At 43.0% G+C, this 20055-nt stretch overlaps 1 protein-coding gene across 1 annotated transcript in view; it reads left to right on the top strand.

Moving 5' to 3' along the window:
- LAMA3 (laminin subunit alpha 3) overlaps positions 1–9788 on the top strand; it is a 287589-nt gene extending 277801 nt beyond the window's left edge. The window contains exons 70-77 of the mRNA XM_077270374.1: positions 1736–1905; positions 2486–2675; positions 4213–4353; positions 4951–5110; positions 5473–5603; positions 5764–5857; positions 7593–7712; positions 8621–9788. Of these exons, the coding sequence (XP_077126489.1) occupies positions 1736–1905; positions 2486–2675; positions 4213–4353; positions 4951–5110; positions 5473–5603; positions 5764–5857; positions 7593–7712; positions 8621–8766 (1152 nt within the window). The 3' untranslated portion in view covers positions 8767–9788. The remainder of the gene's footprint in view (positions 1–1735; positions 1906–2485; positions 2676–4212; positions 4354–4950; positions 5111–5472; positions 5604–5763; positions 5858–7592; positions 7713–8620) is intronic.
- The last annotated feature ends 10267 nt before the right edge of the window (positions 9789–20055 follow it).

The raw sequence follows: 20055 nt of genomic DNA, 5'->3' as shown, positions 1-20055 counted from the left end.
GAAACGTTACCCCTTAGACTTCAGTCCAGAGACTCTCTCCTAGCCAAATCAGCTCTTATACTTTGCACTGATGAGGGGTAATACCCTGAAACACCGCACCTGTAAATTGAGATTCTGATTTGGCTTTTATTGTAAGTCATATTGCAAGACTCATTAAAGGGTCGACACTATAGTGACTTGTAGGATTGCTGTTTCCCACTGGTGGCGCTATAGAGTCCTAGTTCTCATCCTCTCTGAAGAGGCAGCTTGCACCATCAGATAGGAACATTCCTCATCTTGCTTAGCTGCTTATTGTGCTCAGAAACCGGTGCTCTGATATTCAGAATCAGTATGGGATGGAGTAAAGGTATGAAACAGTTTGTTTACCTGAAGCTCTATTCACATTCTGATCTTTTTTTTATTGAATTTTTTTATTGCAAAAATAACAGTCTGCAAGTTAGATGGAAAACTGAAGAACCCCATTATATGTCACTTAGGCCCTTCACATCTGTTTAGAAGCACAGGGCTCCATGAGGAAGATCTTGTCACTTCTTACATGTTTTAGGAAATACTTGGATTCTTCATGATGTAGCAATTCTGCAGCATTTCTTCTTATAGGGCCGAATTCTCTCGTCCATATTATACAATTGGTACTGACATCTCAATTCCCAGCCTGACCGCAGGTCTTCTGCCCTGAGTCACATAGGCGTATATGAAGCTTTTAGTTTGATTGAGAAGACCTGTGGAATTTTGATCCAAGCACAAATTGTATGATACGGACTTGTGAATTTGACCTTATAAGAAGAACTGATTAAGAATTGTTACATCATGAAGAATCCAAGTTTATTGTCGCAACTGTGCTCTTCCTCTGTTATAATTCCTGAAATACTGTGCACAATAATCTGAGAACTAGGTATTACCAATCTTCTTGTCAAAGGCGCTTGTTCCTGTACATCCTGACAGACTAATTAGCTCTAACAAGACGAACAGTAAGACTCAATTGCCAATTTATTCATACTTTTACCAGAGGATTAACAGAGGAATGGCACAGTGCTGCGTTCTAACAAGAGATTATATGAGGAATACACACCTTTACTGAAAGGTCCATATTTTAGAAGAGGTCCCAGGTCCTCTTTAAGTAAGGAAGTCATAACTGTTGTGAGATAGACCAATTAGACTAGATTTGCTCTTCTGTATCTTATACGTGAGTGGAAAATATACTGAGATCCACAGATACTTTCTGAATACTGCTCTTGGAAAAATCATTTAAAGTGTCAAAATAAAAACAGGAAAAAATGTATGCCTGTGTATGAAAAACTAAAGAGTGTAGTCTGTTCATCAAAGAGTAATTTCAGCTCCAAGTTTGGCACTATCTGCCGTAAAAGGTGCATGGGTGTCAGTGAAACACTGTCAAAAATTGGCAACCGAACAGGGCCTGAAGCCTCTCCTAAAAGCTCTATAGTAAACTCGTAGCTGGACCTACGATTTAGAGGGATTCGCCCGTCTTAGACATTAATTGCTTATCAATAGGATGTACCAGAAAGGTCCAATGTGTTTTAAACCCTGACCTTGTATCTTCTCTGACTGATGATATTTCTGTAAATATATGTATTTGGAGAACCCTTTTAATAGTATTTATAATTGTCTCTGCGCTATCGATAAATCGTCCCGTATGTTCGCTTTAATTTAGGGTTTCTCAAACACATTTTCATGCTTTAACATGTAAATATGTGAACTTGTGCCTCTCCTCTAACAGTCGGGCCTGGACATTGTGAGCAATCTACTGAATACAAAAACTGGCCTGAAGAGTTTCCAAGGCTGCGCCCCTCACTCAAACTTCACATCTCTCATGAGCGCCCATAGATTTGGGGACACGCCAGCAAGTCACCTGGTTTATGACTTAAGCAAGCAAAGTTTCAAGGAGAGGTATGTGTGATGGCCAGTGTACAGGAAATATAATTGTTATATGAGGAATATTGTACATAGAGAATAAGGTGATATATACAGTTCCAGTCAGCTTGGACACGCCTGTTCATGCATAGTTTTTTATTGGATCGTGCACATTTTAGATTCAGACTGAAAGCAGCAAAACTACAAAGGGACATGGAGTATAGAAACAAGTGTGAAGTAAATCAGAATTTGTGTAAAACCATTGATCCCTCAAAGTACCCCCATTTACTCTGATTACCGATTTATACCCACATGGTATTCTCCTACCTGGATTAGTTTTCCAACAATCTTGAAGCAGTTCCCAGAGGTGCTGAGCACTTGTTGGCTGCTTTGCCTTCGCTCTGTGTCCAACTCTTTTCAAACCATCACAATTGGGTTGAGGTTGGGTGACAGTAGAGGGCATGTCATCTGATGCAGCCGTCCATCCCTCTCCTTCTTGGTCACATATGCCATAAAACGTGTTTTGGATCATTGTATGAACAGGTTGTCGAAGCTTTTGACTGGTATTGTATATTGAAATGCATGAAAATGATTGGTCTGTGTTCTTATCTTGCAGATCACACTTCTCAATAGAGGTTAAAACTGAACAGTCAGCAGGTTTAATTTTCCTAATGACTGATAAACAGGAGTCCGGTTACTTGGCCCTTCATATATCCAAGGGTCGCTTTGTGTTTTCCTTGGGCACCAAAGGCAACAGGCTCAAGATAAGAAGCCAAGAAAAATACAATGACGGGAAGTGGCACACAGTAAGTTTGGCATAGATTGGCTGTAGAGATCTCCCCTTAATACCACTCAGAATTAATAATGTTAAAACTTTTTCTATTTCTAACTTTGGAAATTCTCTTTATTGACTTTAAACCATAGTGTAAGAATCATCTTCATAAAAGTTGGATTAATCTCATTTTATGCATAAGGTTACTTACTGCTGTCTTACATGATGTTGTTTATTAAAGTTCTATGTAAGCATATATAGTTATAGTTTTAGTTGTTATGTGACCATTGAACATGAGATACTTACAGTATGAAACACGACTAAGGTAAAGATTAAATATTTATTAGCATGATAGCATGTATAGACAAAGCAACAATTAAAATCTCTCAACAGAAAAAGATGTGGGAGTCGGGAGGTAGTAGCATAATACAATTAGGAGTAATCATATATAAACTAGCAGCATGATGGAAAAAGACTATGTACAAATGCCCAATGAAGAGGAAAAACAAGTGAATTCAATAAATAATTAACAATGAGTGAATGCTTATGAAAATTCATAGCATGTAATGAATCCAAAGTGCGCACAGATACTGAATAATCAGAAGGTATAGTTGTAATTTAAGTCATGGTATTATCAATTCAGTATCTGTGTCCACAGTGTACAGGCATGATAGAAGACATAGTAAATCACAAAGAGAGCACCAGGCTGAATGAATTAATTGATTGGAAAGTTGTAAAGTGGCTTGTGCATAAAAGTGACAGTCAGGAAAAGTGCTAATTGGTGCTATGCGCTGCTTACCCGCTCTCTCACCGTGCCCAACGCGCGTTTCGCCACAGCTTTAACCAGGGACCCTGCTGTCACTTTTATGCACAAGCCACTTTACAACTTGCCAATCAATTAATTCATTCAGCCTGGTGCTCTCTTTGTGATTTTCTATGTCTTCTATCATGCATTTACACTGTGGACACCGATACTGAATTAATACAGGTTTAATACCATGACTTAAATTACAACTATACCTCCTGATTATTCAGTATCTGTGAGCACTTTGGATTAATTACATGCTATGAATTTTCATCTTTTATTATTAAGCATTCACTCATTATTTATTGAATTCACTTGTTTTTCATCTATGTTGAGCATTTGTGCATAGTCTTTTCCCATAATGCTGTTAGTTTATATATTATTACCCTTAATTGTGTAATACCTCCCGACTCCCGCATCTTTTTCTGTTGAGAGATTTTTATTGTTGTTTTGTCTATATGTGCTATCATGCTAATAAATAATTAGTCTTTACCTTAGTCATGTTTTATAATGAAGTTCTATGTACATGACACCCGTGGATAAATGTATAATGTTCCAGATATGGGCAGTCCTGGACTGTTAATTGCCAGTCTGATAAATACTAATGTTACACCCATAACCAATCTGCAGTATAGTATTGGTACCTTAAGACGAACCGTGTAACTTCAAAAGTCAATTTGCCTCATAGAAATCATATCAATCATTCATCGATCTTGCAGGAGCCAAAAGGATTTAATATTTAATGATCCCAATTTTTTTTGTGTAGGTTGCATTCAGCTGGGATGGAATAAATGGTCGTCTTGTTATAGATGGTCTAAAAGCTCGGAAAGGAAGTCTGTCAAAACACATGAGTATAGAGAATATGTCACTGCTCTACCTTGGAGGGGTCCCTTCTCTAAAGGTTCAGGTAAGGATTTCCATTCTGGGATTATGGACCTTAGGCCAGGGTCACATTTGCTAGTGCAATGCGATAAACTCGCACGAGTCTTGCCGCCGGCACTCAGGACCCGGAGTATGCGGATGCATGTATTTCTATGCAGCTGAATTCTCCGGTCCCGAGTGTCGGTGGCAGTGCGGGTATTGATGCGAGAGACTCGCGCAAGTTTCTCGCATTGCACTCGCAAGTGTGACCCCGGCCTTATCAGCATTATACAAATATGACTATATGTATATACAGGCAGACACGTTGTAGTAGTATTAGGCCAGTTTTGCATATTTGACATTTACGGTCTGAGTATGAACCACAAAGGCCAGACCGGCCGTGAGTCTCCTGATCCGAACTCAACAGCCTGATTATATGAGTCTCTTGAGATCGGGTATGTAGAGGTGTGGCTGGTCCAGATATCTCTGGACATATGCATGTCCGATAAACATGAAACTTCCTGCAGTCATTACCGTTGTGGCTGTATTACCCTTTCAGCCATTTGGCCCTACATGTCCTACATGTATGCACCAGTTGTCTGATACTCAGTATCATAATTCATGATTAAATTGTATCTTTCAGGGAATGCCCAAGAAAAGCTTTATTGGCTGCATGAAAAATGTGAAAGTGAATGAGATGATGTTAGCCAAGCCGTGGAGAACAGTCGGGGTCACTCCTTGCTATGATGGCTCTTATGAGACAGGGGTCTATTTTGCTCAGGAGTCAGGACATGTGGCTGTTGGTAAGTAAAGTAACTTGAAACTTGGCTTCCTGGGGCTAGACGACAATGAGAGGGGGCGCCAACCTTGCATACTTCAATCTAGGGCATCCTTTAGGAAAGCATAGGGTCCCTTCATTTCCCTGTCTCCTGATCTACTCTGACCTGTAGTTTATTTGGCATAGTATTAGATAACAAAGCCACTCAGGCCAACATTATTTGGATATTTCAGGAATTTTTGTGGTTTTTTTTTTAATTATGATAAATAAAGGTTGATTTTTATTGGGGAGAACTTTGTGATTAGTCTGACCTAAAGTAGAAGTACTTGTGGTCTTTCTAGGTAGCTGCTCACTTCCATTAGAACTTGTTTTTCTTGTTTCTTTAAGATAATGCTTTGAACTTGGGACATGAGTTTGAAATATCTTTTGAATTCCGACCACAAAGTCAGGACTCTATATTATTACATGCACATGAAGGAAAAGAATATATTTTCAGCCTATACATAGACAATGGCAAGGTGAGTAGATTAATTTTTTGCAAATGTTTTACTGGTGACTGCTAAATAAGTTAACCTCTAATGTTCATAAGTTACACTGTGAATACAGAGACAAAGTGAATATTCATCATGAAATTCAGAAATTCTGTATTTTATTTTTGTGGTTTTTTTTTCTTTTTAGGTATCTTTGTCCATAAGTAACAATAAAGGAAATTTCCAGGCTTCAGTTACCCCTGTTGCATCACTTTGTGATGGAAAATGGCATACTATAACAGGTAATACCAAATCTCCTTTATTCTTTTATTCAGGTTTACCCTAAAAGCACCCAGTACATGTCAGTATGCAGTGTTATTTATTCATTTTTTTTGTATCCCATAATCGGCTTCCATAGTGCTTTATATTATTATTATATAGCACAATAGTGTGGTAAAGCATGCCTACAACTCTATACATGGTGAGAGTCATTTGTTGATGTTCTGCATCAGTTTTCTGGTGGTAAAAAATTGGAAATTATGTTGCAGGTTATATTATATGCAGTTTTCCCCTATCCCTGACACTTTCCAAAAGGGTTGAAAAATGGAGGCCAGATTAACTGAGAGGGGCATCGTTTTATTTGGGCCAACAAATGTAATATTATTTATTAACATTATTTATTGCTAGAAATTGGTGCAAATTTTCACTTGCTCATAGTAGATTTAAATTTCTGGGGCAATGACAGCCAAAAATGCACCAAATTAATATAGAGGAGTGTGTATCTTTAAAAAAATTGTAAGATTTTACTCCAACAAATTATGGATTACGACTGGTGTATAAAACAGAAGTCTTGGCAAATCTTCCCCACTATTCATATAGTAAGTAACTTGGGTAGGAGCCAAAGACCCTGGTACACAATGTTGGCATGGCCTTCTGCTCCTTCATTACTGCCCTATATGAGTGTGGCCTGAGATCATCTCTTAAGGTACAATAGTGTTTAAAAGGGTCATACATGCAAAGTTTAAAGGACTGTCCTCACATTTCAGGTCCCAGTACACCCTGGGATCATCTATAGTCAAAAATAAAGTTCTTGCGCCCCAGTGTAAATGTATTACAGATTGCTCATCCATAGCCATTGGAAGCATTCACTGATAGTTGTCGACTCTTGGTGACTTCCAGAGCCCAGTTTATTTTATCTTACAGATTTAGGGGCTTATGCAGAGGTCCATGGGTCTCGGACTGGACACAAGCCACAATGCACGTACTGGCTTCAGGTCTCCCGACCAGAGCATAACATCTTCATATATTTCTATGACGCGGTCACGGTCGATTTGGTAGATCAGCGGCCAGTCCATGCATTGCAGACCATGATCGGACCAAGATCCACGGACGTCTGAATGAGCTCTTATATTGTGTTTTGTAAGAGAATGAAAAAAACACATTATTTGTTTCCTCAGATAATAGAAAATCTGAAGATCGAGCATGACAGCCTCATAGAAATGTATGAAGCTGTCATGCTCCGGTCGGGGGAGCCGGGCATAGTTCTGTGTAGTAGTGATTGCCTGCTCTGTGTCACTAGTAGATGTCAGTGATTAGACATTGATGATCTATAATTTAATTCTTTTTCAATTAATATACTTCGGTAGTAAGAGAAATCAGTGTTTTTACAAGTTTAATCATGGCTCCTGAGATCGGCTGAACACTAGTTCAGACCAGTGAACACTTACAGCGACGTAGCTTGCAAGAGTCCATGGCTGTGTTACATTTCCCCCAATGCATATGCATATACTGTCACATCCCAATGCTAGGCAGGCAGTTAGTAACAAGTATCACCATGCAGGACTAATCTCTCTAATTAGTTCTGCAGAATTAGCCTCTTCCGATAAGTACTAATTGAGGACATATAAAGCTGTGCACTTTTACTATGTGCATTTTACATGTGTGTTATGTTGATAGTTATATTTTCATTGTGCTTTAAGTAAAATACTGTAATTCCTTCACTACTTGGCTTTAAAATTCTATTTTTAATTTTCGCAGTGAGTCAGAAAAAGAATGCAGTGCAGCTGGATGTGGATAACCAGTCCAAAGAGACAGCTGGCCCCAACTCTGCGCTGAGGTCCAGCAGAGAGGCCACATTGTACATTGGTGGACTCCCAGGTAAGAGTAGCAGACATCGTTCTCATATGTAGTTCTTATATAAGCATTTTTTCCCAATTGGAACAAAGTACATGCAAGCATACATTCACTGATAGCGACAGGTTTTTCTCCACACTCCAAAATATATTAGGGCATTTGGACATCAGAGGAGGGCACCATGCTTAGAACCTCCTTTGAAATCGAGTGAGGAACCATTCCAGAAGTATTCCCACATTTCAGAGTTATCCTTTATGCATAGTGCACATGCTTGATCTCTGCTTCATTAATTGTCTATGGGACTGTCGAAGAAAGCCAAGTACATCACTCAGCTACTTTCGGCAGTCCTGTAGACAATGAAGGGAGGAGAGTTCGAGCATGTGTACCTCCTCAACATCCACACAGGGCTATGCTCATTCCCAGAATTCAGAGCCCTGAGAGAGCCCCTACGACTATGAATGGATGTCGACGATACACACTAGGGATAGGGGATATTTTTCAATTATGAGAATGCCCCTTTAGCAAGGTGATGCTTTGTTGGACTTCAGCTGTCCATGTATTACACTGATGGCTACTTATCTGAATCACTGCAATCTAACACTAAACTTCTAACTGTGGCTTCTCTCTCTGCAAAATCACTTGCCGATTTGAAGGGTTTTTAGTTGGAGGTTCACTTTTAATCTCTGGATCATGTTGCTGGCTTTACATGAAATAATTAATAGGTTATGTATAATTTGTAAGTTATATATTTTTTTTGAGAAGTTCTCCCAAGTTCTACCTGTCAGTAACTACATGGTAGCAGCACATTAAAATACACACCATTATTTTTCATTATTTCAGAACTGATTTTACCAGCGAATGTGTATTCCAGGAAAACCTTGAGTTGTTCTGTTCAGTTTTTCAAGCGTTTACAAGATCCTGTTCTGTTTCAGATTCTTTGGAAACTCAGAGGCCTCCTGTGAAGAGATCGTTCGTGGGCTGTATGAAGAACTTGACAGTCAATAAGAAAGTCATCAAGTTTAGTAAAAGAACGGACGTTCATGGCGCTATAAGCCTAAGCCGGTGTCCCGCAGCATAAGTGTTGTGTATAAGTCACATATCACTCACCAGGAAACATGCAGAGATACAGATCTCTTAAGAAGACTCATTTTCCACGTTAACTACCGTTCCATAGATTAAAAAATAGTCGCTCTTCAGATTCCTCATCTGTTCATTTGTGGTTTGTTCAAAAAGTCACAATGCAACTACCTCAATAAGATTGTATGTTACTTACTATTAAAATGGTGAATTGTGATAGAATCTGCTGTTTAAAATGTGATAGAGTATAAGGATCGGCACGTGATGGTCTGTTGGTGTATTGGTAGCAAATATTCCTAAAACTGCTACAACAGATCAACAATTGAGGTGGGGCAAGAAATATTACACAAAAAATGGTCATTGCTACATAAAACAGGGCTCAAACAGGCCACGGAGACACAAATAGCCAGCCAGTATGACAGATAAGTACTGTTGTGTCCCACTCATAAAATCACTGTGTCCAACCAATGAAATTATGTCAGGTGGGTCACTAAAATATTGGGAGCGCTTCAATTCTTTTGTTTCCATTGTGGAACATGAATGGTCGTCAGATGATAAGTTCTGTGCAGCAATGTTGGTGCTATCTTTACATTTTTGGGGGGATTACTATGATGATTTACATTTATTGTTCCACTAAAAAGCTACTAATATCATTGTGCATTGGAAATATCCAGGAAACATTTTAATTATAAATTGATAGATTTTCATGAACAAAACTAATTTCCTATCCTTTTGGTATAAAAAAAACAAACTGTATATTTGCTATTTTGATAGAATAGGCAGGGATCCATATTTTAAGTGGTATTTTAAAGTTTGGAAATTTTCTTCTATTCATGAGATAGGGGAAAAGTTCCCGATCATGCACACATCCCATTTCCTAAGGAAGTGGTGACTCCCATTAAGAATCAATGGTGCATATGTCTGCATAATTGATCACTCATGATGAGCGATTGTGCTCGGTTAACATCTAATCCAAGCTTGCTGGGGTATTATCCGAGCATCTGGGCGCGCTTGTATATTATGTTCGAGTCCCTGCAGCTGCATGATTTGTGGCTATTAGTCAGCATTAACACCTTTGAGGATTCCCTAATAAACAGGCAATCCCTGCATGTGTTGAGGTTGTCTAACAGCGACAAATCATGCAGCCGCAGGGACTCGGACATAATACACGAGCTCGCCCAGATGCTCGGATAACACCTTAGCATGCTCGGATAAGACGTTCGCTCATCACTATCGATCGCCACTCCATTCAGACGGGAACTGTCCAGAGCTCTGATTGTCTGTATCGGTGGGGTCCCAGCGGTCCATGCGACACCCAGTGATCAGGAAGTTATCCCCTATCCCAGGGATAGGAATAGCTTCCAAACTTGAGGATAGCTTACTAAGTCTCCATTGTGTAAAAACAACCAAATGTATCTTAAAAATAGAAAACTTTCCAATCAGCAAATCTACTTAATTGTTCAAGGTGAGTTTAACATCCAATATCAATGCGAAAAATATTTGCTGTTCTGGGACGTGTTTGTAATCCCTGGATGATATTAGTAGCTTGCTAATGTTCGCTTGACTTTTCAGACTTCGTGGTTTTCAGGACATGATCCTAAATGTAAAAATGGTATAAATTGAGATAAATGATGATGACTAAGCCTAGATTCATATATTGTGTTATAAAAATGGCTGAAGAGGTCTACATTATGGGAGGCCTCCAATTGCAGAGCTCCTTTTGTGTAGATTGTTGCACTCCATGCTCCGAGAGCTCAGGCTACATTCACACTGATGGAATTAATGTAAAACCACAGATCCATTGCGTAACTGATGCCAAGAGGAGTCCCATTGATTATTATAGCGTCCGTCTGGGTTATTTGTTCGTTTTTCTATAATTGAAAAGCTTGCAGAACTTTTTCTTCTGGTCTAGAAAGGGGCACGTAACAGACCCCTGACAGTCGCTATAAGGGTCGCTCTGCTTCTGTTGGAATCAGTTATGAAATTGATTCATTTTTACCTTTTTCTCTGTTTCTAAAAATGGAACAAAGAAATGGAAGATCCAAACGTAGGTGTGAACGTAGCCTTATGCATATGATATTGGGGTTTATTGTATATAATGTGATACTATCCAGCTGTATTCTACAACAGTAAATAAAATGTAAAGTAATGTGCAGATGTAGAAGTTATTGTCTGTAACAGCAATTAAATGAATGAAAATCAAAAACAAGACCCGTGCAGACATATGTGATGGCTGAATATCTGTGCTGTTGTCATTCGAAAGCATCAGTAGAAGAACAAAGAAGTGAACCAGCTCTGGAATCATTAGACTATTTTATGCTACCTTCAGATTGGGAAGCCAGATTCTCATAAAGGAAAAACACACCAATATGTTCATACACTGATTTTGTTAAAGTAAAGATGCGTTTTATAGGGTATACTGTTATGGCTCAGTTCTGTATTGGTCGTATAGCTTCCAAGTAGTGATGAGCGAATGTGCTCGGATAACGTCCTATCTGAGCATGCTCGGGTGCTAATCGAGTGTCTTCTGCGTGCTCGAAAAATATGTTTGAGTCCCCGCAGCTGCATGTTGGGCATCTGCAACACATGCGGGGATTGCCTGTTTGTTAAGAAATCCCTGAATGTGTTGCAGCTGTCTAACAAACAGGCAATCCATGCATGTGTTGCAGCTGTCTAACAAGCAATTTCTGCATGTAATAATAATATAATAATAATTTTTATTTATATAGCGCCAGCATATTCCGCAGCGCTTTACAAATTATAGAGGGGACTTGTACAGACAATAGACATAACAGCATAACAGAAATCACAGTTCAAAACAGATACCAGGAGGAATGAGGGCCCTGCATACAAGCTTACAAACTATGAGGAAAAGGGGAGACACGAGAGGTGGATGGTAACAATTGCTTTAGTTATTTGGACCAGCCATAGTATAAGGCTCGGGTGTTCATGTAAAGCTGCATGAACCAGTTAACAGCCTAAGTATGTAGCAGTACAGACACAGAGTGCATGTGTTGCAGCTGTCTAACAAACAGGCAATCCCTGCATGTGTTACAGCTGCGAGACAATTCAGCCCGGGCATTCAAACATATTTTTAGACACTTTGTTAGCACCCCTCTGCACTGACCGACAGCTGACTCTAATGCTGCTCCTGCTGTCAGTCAGTGCTGGGGCGCGGTTACAGCTGCTAGTCTATACACTGAGCGGTGACTGTACCCACGACAGTGCCACCCCGATGACTGAAACGCGAACACTGCCAGGAGGAATAAACTTAACTTCCTCCTGGCAAAGCGGCACTAAGTGCAGGCACCGGGGAGGTTCAAAATGCTATTAACCTGCAGATTAATCCCATATCTGCAGTTTTTTCATGTGGCAGGTTCCCTTTAAGGAGCTGGTTCATTAAGATTGACGTTGTGCATTCCAATCTCGGTAAATGGGCTCACTGGCGTACAATGTGCCTAATTCTCTATTTATGAATTAGGCGTATGTATCTCTAACTGGCATGCGTTTCCCCAAAAATATACTCCAGTTGGGAAGTGGCCTAATTTTCATTAATTTTATGGAGAGGCAGTAGCTAAGACCATACCACCCATGCTCTGTCCATGTTGGCTTGGACTGCCTAAGGTCACAATATTTTTGCACAACTTTGCAACTCCCGTACGCTAGTGTGAAACTAGCCTCAGCTAATGATTAGCTGCAGCGGTGATGTGAGCTGTCAACATTACATCACTGCTGTGAGCAAAATACAGAGACCGGAGCAGCGTCAGAGATCCAGCATTGGAGCGGGGGGAGGGTGAGTCATGTCTATGTTGTTTTTCTATTACTGGAATCATTTCTAAAAGTGGAAAACCCCTTTAAGTTGTGAGCCTTTTAGAAAAATGCCTTTACTCTTAACAAACATTAATTATTTTGATATTATTTTTGTTTTTCAGTCTAAATGTCTCTGTGACATAGCGTGGGACTGAATATCTATAATATAACGCTGGGAGCATCACTCTGTCCGAAGCCTTTATAGACTGTGCAAGCGCCGGCGCAGTCTGGACCCCACAGAGTGACGCTCCCAAGAGATCGCGGTTTCCTTAAGCACTGAATGCACACCGCGATCTCCAACGGAGAAGCAGGGACGAGCCAGGAGGGTGAGTATGCAATATTTACATGTCCCGTTCCACCGATGCACGCTGCTCCATCCTCCACATCCTCTGCCTGTGATGTTCAGTTCAGAGGGCGCGATGACGCGCTTAATGCGCGCCACCCTCTGACTGAACAGTCACAGCCAGAGGATGTGGAGGATGGAGCAGCGCGCATCGGTGGAACGGGGGACAGGTAAATATAGCAAGTGCCGGGGGCTTGAGCTAGCGGCGACTCCGGCACCTGACCCCCACAGCGCGCCGGTGTCCCCGCTTGCTCAGGCCCCCAGCACTCGGCGCCCAGCACAGCCGTCCGCACTCACCACAGCCACGCACAGCCGCCAGCACTCACCACAGCTACGCACAGCCGCCGGCACTCACCACAGCCACGCACAGCCGCCCGCACTCAGCACAGCCACCCGCACTCAGCACAGCCGCCCGCACTCAGCACCGCCACGCACAGCCGCCCGCACTCAGCACAGCCGCCCGCACTCAGCACCGCCCGCACTCAGCACCGCCACGCACAGCCGCCCGCACTCAGCACCCCCACGCACAGCCTCCCGCACTCAGCACAGCCACGCACAGCCGCGATAGAATGGGGGCGCGGGATGGGAGCAGCACATGACAGAATGGGGGTGCGGAATGGGAGCAGCACATGACAGAATGATTGCGCACACATGACAAGATGGGGGTGCAGGATGGGAGCACATGACAGGATGGGGCGCAGGATGGGAGCACATGACAGGATAGGAGCAGCACATGACAGAATGGGGGCACAGGATGGGAGCAGCACATGACAGAATGGGGGCACACACATGACAGGATGGGGGTGTAGGATGGAGCAGCGTATGACAGGATGGGGGCGCAGGATGGGAGCACATGACAGGATGGGGACGCAGGATGGAGCAGCACATGACAGGATGGGGGCGCAGGATGGAGCAGCACATGACAGGATGGGGGCGCAGGATGGAGCAGCACATGACAGGATGGGAGAGCAAGATGGGAGCAGCACATACCATAATGGAGACCATATACCAATATAAATGCTCGCCACCCGGGCGTAGAACTGGGTTCAATAGCTAGTTTTATATATTTGTAGCAGAGCAAATATTTTTGTTGTTTTGTCTGCCGGATTTTTTTTTCACAATCGTTATATCATTAACGAAGTTGATCTCAATCTACCATAAGACAAACAATTATTCATTATTCACCCCTATACTCAGACATTTTGGTCAAATTAGTCCTCATTGCTGTGGTTTCGTCTGCTAGGAAATTTGTATCTAGGACACGGTCCCATCTGCATACTTGGAGAGCAATTTTGTAATGTGTAGTTTGTTATTACGTTTTTTCGGTTCTAACTATGACATTCCAGACTGCGGATTAAATAATAGTAATTCCTTTGTCTGCAGTGAATCTTTTTTTACTTGATCTCCCAAAGTACAAATTAAGTCTTGAGAGTTGATATCTACATTGTAATAAATAGAATGAGAACATAATGTGGAACATATTCTCCAGTATTGTAGACTTTGCAATGCCGCACTCCGGGCAGAAGGATAAAAGTGAATCGCTGAACGTACAGTATTTAGAGGTTCACTTCTTCTGTAGTATTACCTGCACTCTTATACTAGGGGATTGCATGCAGAAAAGGTCATTCCTAAATATTAAAGGGAACCTGTCACCTCAAATTGGCGGGATATTAAAATGAGTTTTTACCGGTCAGATGGGCGGCGTATCCTCAACATTTCTCCACCCCGTCCGTCCCTGTTTTCCGCAATATTTTAGTGAATAAGAGTATGCGTGTGCCATAGTTGCCACGTGCGCCATGCAGTCTTCGGTGGCGCACGCGCAGTATGCTTTGCCCTACTGCGGGCGAAGCCGAAAAGCATTACTGCGCATGCGCCCACGCACTATGTGCCGGAAGTATTTCGCTGTGTTCCTGGACTTCCTCTCTCCAGCAGTGACGCTGACTTACTCATTGCCACTATCCCGCACTCCCTCCTCCTTTGCACAGCTCGCAGATTCCCGGGCACTGTGCTTAGGGCGCATGCGTGGTCCCGCCCTCTTAAAGGGACACCGCGTTGTCCTAAGGTGTCCCCAGCCAATGGCTGGGAGACACTTATTATTTAAGGCACCTCCTTTGCCTGTGCAAAGTTTATAGTCTGTTCCCAAACACACTTGCTAGTTCTTAGATCCCTGTCCACTAGCTCCCGCTAGTGTCTGACTGTCCCTAACCTCCTTGCCTTAGCAGTCTGTATTATAGCCGGATCCACCAGCACCTGTCGTGCCCGCCTGTACATCAAACGGATCCGCCAGCATGTGCCGTGCCAGTCTGTACATCAGCCGGACCCGCCTGTATCACCTGTGCCAATCTGTATCAGCCAGACCCGCCTGTACCAGCCATACCAATCTGTATATCAGCTGGACCCGCCTGTACCGGCCCTGCAAATCTGTACATCATCCAAACCCGTCGGCACTTGCCGTGTTTACTTGTGTTTCAGCCATACTAGTCTGCTTCCAGCAGTGCCTGCCTGCATCACCTGTCCTCTCCCTCTATGCTGTACCAGCTACCAGTCCCTTGAGGGTCAGCCGCCGTGCGTCCATGGTCTGTCCTGGAGTAGCACCTGGTGTTCATCGGGAACCAAACCTAACCCCATCAGGGTCTCTAGTGAAAAGTCAGGTGCTCACCTAGTCACGCCCTTCCAGGCTCTCCTCAGATCACGGCACAGTTGTTTCACCACTCACGTTACACAAACTCCTTGCAGATGTACAGTACAGACCAAAAGTTTGGACACACCATCTCATTTAAAGATTTTTCTGTATTTTCATGACTATGAAAATTGTACATTCACACTGAAGGCATCAAAACTATGAATTAACACATGTGGAATTATATACTTAACAAAAAGTGTGAAACAACTGAAATTATGTCTTATATTCTAGGTTCTTCAAAGTAGCCACCTTTTGCTTTGATGACTGCTTTGCACAATCTTGTCATTCTCTTGATGAGCTTCAAGAGGTAGTCACTGGGAATGTTCTTCCAACAATCTTGAAGGAGTTCCCAGAGATGCTTAGCACTTGTTGGCCCTTTTGCCTTCACTCTGCGGTCCAGCTCACCCCAAACCATCTCAATTGGGTTCAGGTATGGTGACTGTGGAGGCCAGGTCATCTGGCGTAGCACCCCATCACTCTCCTTCTTGGTCAGATAGCCCTTACACAGCCTGGAGGTGTGTTTGGGGTCATTGTCCTGTTGAAAAATAAATGCCGCTGCAAGATGCTGTTGTAGCCATGCTGGTCCAGAATGCCTTCAATTTTGAATAAATCCCCAACAGTGTCACCAGCAAAGCACCCCCACACCATCACACCTCCTCCTCCATGCTTCACGGTGGGAACCAGGCATGTAGAGTCCATCCGTTCACCTTTTCTGCATCGCACAAAGACACGGTGGCTGGAACCAAAGATCTCAAATTTGGACTCATCAGACCAAAGCACAGATTTCCACTGCTCTAATGTCCATTCCTTGTGTTCTTTAGCCCAAACAAGTCTCTTCTGCTTGTTGCCTGTCCTTAGCAGTGGTTTCCTAGCAGCTATTTTAACATGAAGGCCTGCTGCACAAAGTCTCCTCTTAACAGTTGTTGTATAGATGTGTCTGCTGCTAGAACTCTGGGTGGCAGTGACCTGGTCACTAATCTGAGCTGCTGTTAACCTGCGATTTCTGAGGCTGGTGACTTGGATAAACTTACCCTCAGAAGGTGGTGACTCTTGGTCTTCCTTTCCTGGGGCGGTCCTCATGTGAGCCAGTTTCTTTGTAGCGCTTGATGGTTTTTGCCACTGCACTTGGGGACACTTTCAAAGTTTTCCCAATTTTTCGAACTGACTGACCTTCATTTCTTAAAGTAATGATGGCCACTCGTTTTTCTTAGCTGCTTTTTTCTTGCCATAATACAAATTCTAATAGTCTATTCAGTAGGACTATCAGCTGTGTATCCACCAGACTTCTGCACAACACAACTGATGGTCCCAACCCCGTTTATAAGGCAATAAATCCCACTTATTAAACGTGACAGGGCACACCTGTGAAGTGAAAATCATGCCCGGTGACTACCTCTTGAAGCTTATCAAGAGAATGCCAAGAGTATGCAAAGCAGTCATCAAAGCAAAAGGTGGCTACTTTGAAGAACCTAGAATATAAGACATATTTTCAGTTGTTTTACACTTTTTTGTTAAGTATATAATTCCACATGTGTTAATTCATAGTTTTGATGCCTTCAGTGTGAATTTACAATTTTCATAGTCATGAAAATACAGAAAAATCTTTAAATGAGACTTTTTGCCTGTACTGTAGTTCTTGGTAGGATTTGAATCCAGGACCCCAGCGCTGCAACTCTATAGTGTTAACCACTGAGCCACCATGCTGCCCACAGATGTGTTACCCTGTTAAATATGACTGGCATACTTGAGCACACAAGCCAGTAGTCTTTATGAATTTGGTGATGAACTGGCAGGGAAGATGGTCAGCCCATCCTGGCATATATGCCGACCAATCCTGGTATATATGGCCATCATCCTGGTATAGATGGCCCCCTATTCTGGTATATATGCCTATCCTCCCATCCTGGTAAAGATGTCCCCCCATCATAGTGTAGATAGGCCCCCATCCTGGTATAGATGGACCTCATCCTGGTATATATGCCCCCCATCCAGGAATATATCCCCTCCTCCTGGTATATATGCACCTCCTCCCATCCTGGTATAGATAGCCCCCCATCCTGGTATATTTGACCCCTCATCCTGGTATAGATGTCCCCTCAGCCTGGTATATGCCCCCCCCATTCAGGTATATGTGCCTCCCCCTCCAGGACATAGATGCCCCCCCATCCTGGTATATATGGCCCTATCACACATTAAAAGAAAAAAGATATTCACTCACCTTCCGCTCCCTTGCAGCATGGTTTCCTGTTCTGGTGCTGCTGACTTCAGTGTGCAAGCAGCACATGACATCACTGCCATGTGCCCCCAATTGCCGATGTCAGCTGCCAGAATATTCACTGCACCCCATGCCCAGGACTATTCATTTTCCTTAATAGCAGGCACACGTGATTGCCCAGCCGCTGCAGGAAGTTGGCGGCTGACACTAACACGTGTGCCCTCTATTAAGGAGAATGAATATTCACTGCTCCCTACACACATAGTCCCACCCATCTCTCAGTGCTGGCTTCAGTGCAAAGAAGTGGGTGGGATTATTGGCGTGGGGAGCAGCGAATATTCATTTTCTTTAAATGTAGGCACACTGTTATCCAGAGCAGCCGGATTATTTTATTTTCCGCAAAATAAGCTATCTTTTGCCCCAAGGTAAGTCCCCCTCAGGGAGGCAGGAGGTAGCACCCTCGGTGGGCGCCTATTCTTCCTACGGCTGGTCCCGGCACTGAGCAGCACCCGACATATGACATACGTATGTGTCACGTGATGAACAGGTATTGTGCCAGCTTGTGGCTCCGAGCATTTAGATTAGTAAATCTCTCCCATTGTGTTATGTGTAGTACGGAGCCAGCCATACAGATTTTCTGCTTGTGATTTTTGGATCCTTGTGTACAGTATGCACGGCATGCCCGATAGGATCCAAGTCAGCTCCATAAAGCACAAGTAATTTCATGCCCAAAAAGTTATGATTCATTACTGGCAACCCACAGACGTTGTGACCTCTTGTTCCTGTTGCGAACCCTCTTAATCGGAAAAGGAGCACAAAAGCTCTATACAAACATAGTAACTAATGTGACTGTATGTAGGGTGTCTTTTTAACCTTATGCTACCTGAAATCTGAAGGTCTGTGACAGGAACTAAAAATCATGACATCTGTGGATTGGGCCCCTGCGCTCTCTACTTTCTGGTCTCAGCACACAGGAGTGTACAGTCTAGTACTATTGTGTTCCTCCACCAGCCAGTGTCTGTGCTGCACTATTCCTCTGCTCGGGTCACCACCAGCGCTCTACAAGTGCCTCTCCCTGCACATCTTCCAGGGACAAGGCAACCTCTTCAGATGGGAACCTATACTGTCCAACTTACTTTTCCTGGACCTTGACCTAAAAATTTAACTGGAACCTGTCACCCCCAAAAATGCAAGTTACGAGCAGAGAGAGTGGTAATCTGCATGTACATAGTGTTTAAACCATGTTTTTCTGTGCTATTGAAAGAATGAATGCATGTACAAAATGAAGCTATATTCTCCCTGCTGCCTCTCACTTCCAATCATAGGGGCGGTGCACGGAGTGGTGATAGTCCAGCTCACTACACCCTACTGCACCTTGAGGGACAACCTGTGTGCAATGTATACAGTTATGCGCAAAATAATAGCAGTGTGTTTAACCCCTTAACATCCAACGACAGATATACCCGACATTGGACGCCTCCCCCTGTTTTGTGCGGGCTCCGGAGATGAGCTCACACCTTTTCCGGCAAATGACAGCTGATCTGATCAGCTGCCATGTGCCCTAAGAGCAGCGGGTGGAATCGTGATCCACCCGCAGCTGTTAACATGTTAAGTGCTGCTGTCAAACTCTGACAACGGTGTAGGGAATGTGACATTATGTCTTAATATGCTTTGTCAAAATGTTCCTTAATTAAATTGGGTGATACTGCTGCACTAGTCCGTGTATTATCACTGCTGTATTTCTTGGTATTGCTACACTTATTACGTGTATTACCAGTAATGTCTTTATGTATAATATGCTTGTACAATTAGTGTTATATTGTTTGATAGGGAAAGTGAAGTACCCCGGGCCGATCATTAGGTATAGTGCTAGGGGAGTAGTACCCCAGGTTGGCCACTAGATGGGGGCACTATAAGTAGGATAGCAAACAGTTAATTGTAGGAGGGGCATGGTGGGATAAGAAGGTGAGGTCTTCCTGGTTAGTTCAGTTGGGGCTGGGGCGCCGGTATGGAGCACAGGGCTGGCTAGCCCAGGGCAACACCATGCCCCACAACGTTTGTCAGAAGAGTGGGCCCAGCAGTCAGTATCCAGGGGGCCAGAGAACAGAACGAAGCACAGCGACATCAGAGACAGCAGTGCGGTATAAGTGGGACTGCAGTGTTTCGGGAAGAAGGCTAAGCAGTGCGGGAGCAAGGTATCCAAGATGTGGCAGATTTTTTAGTGGAATACAAAATAGAT

The sequence above is a fragment of the Ranitomeya variabilis genome, chromosome 6 (genome assembly GCF_051348905.1).
Source record: "Ranitomeya variabilis isolate aRanVar5 chromosome 6, aRanVar5.hap1, whole genome shotgun sequence".
NCBI classification, from domain to species: domain Eukaryota; kingdom Metazoa; phylum Chordata; class Amphibia; order Anura; family Dendrobatidae; genus Ranitomeya; species Ranitomeya variabilis.
This window is presented reverse-complemented; position numbering and strand designations above follow the sequence as displayed.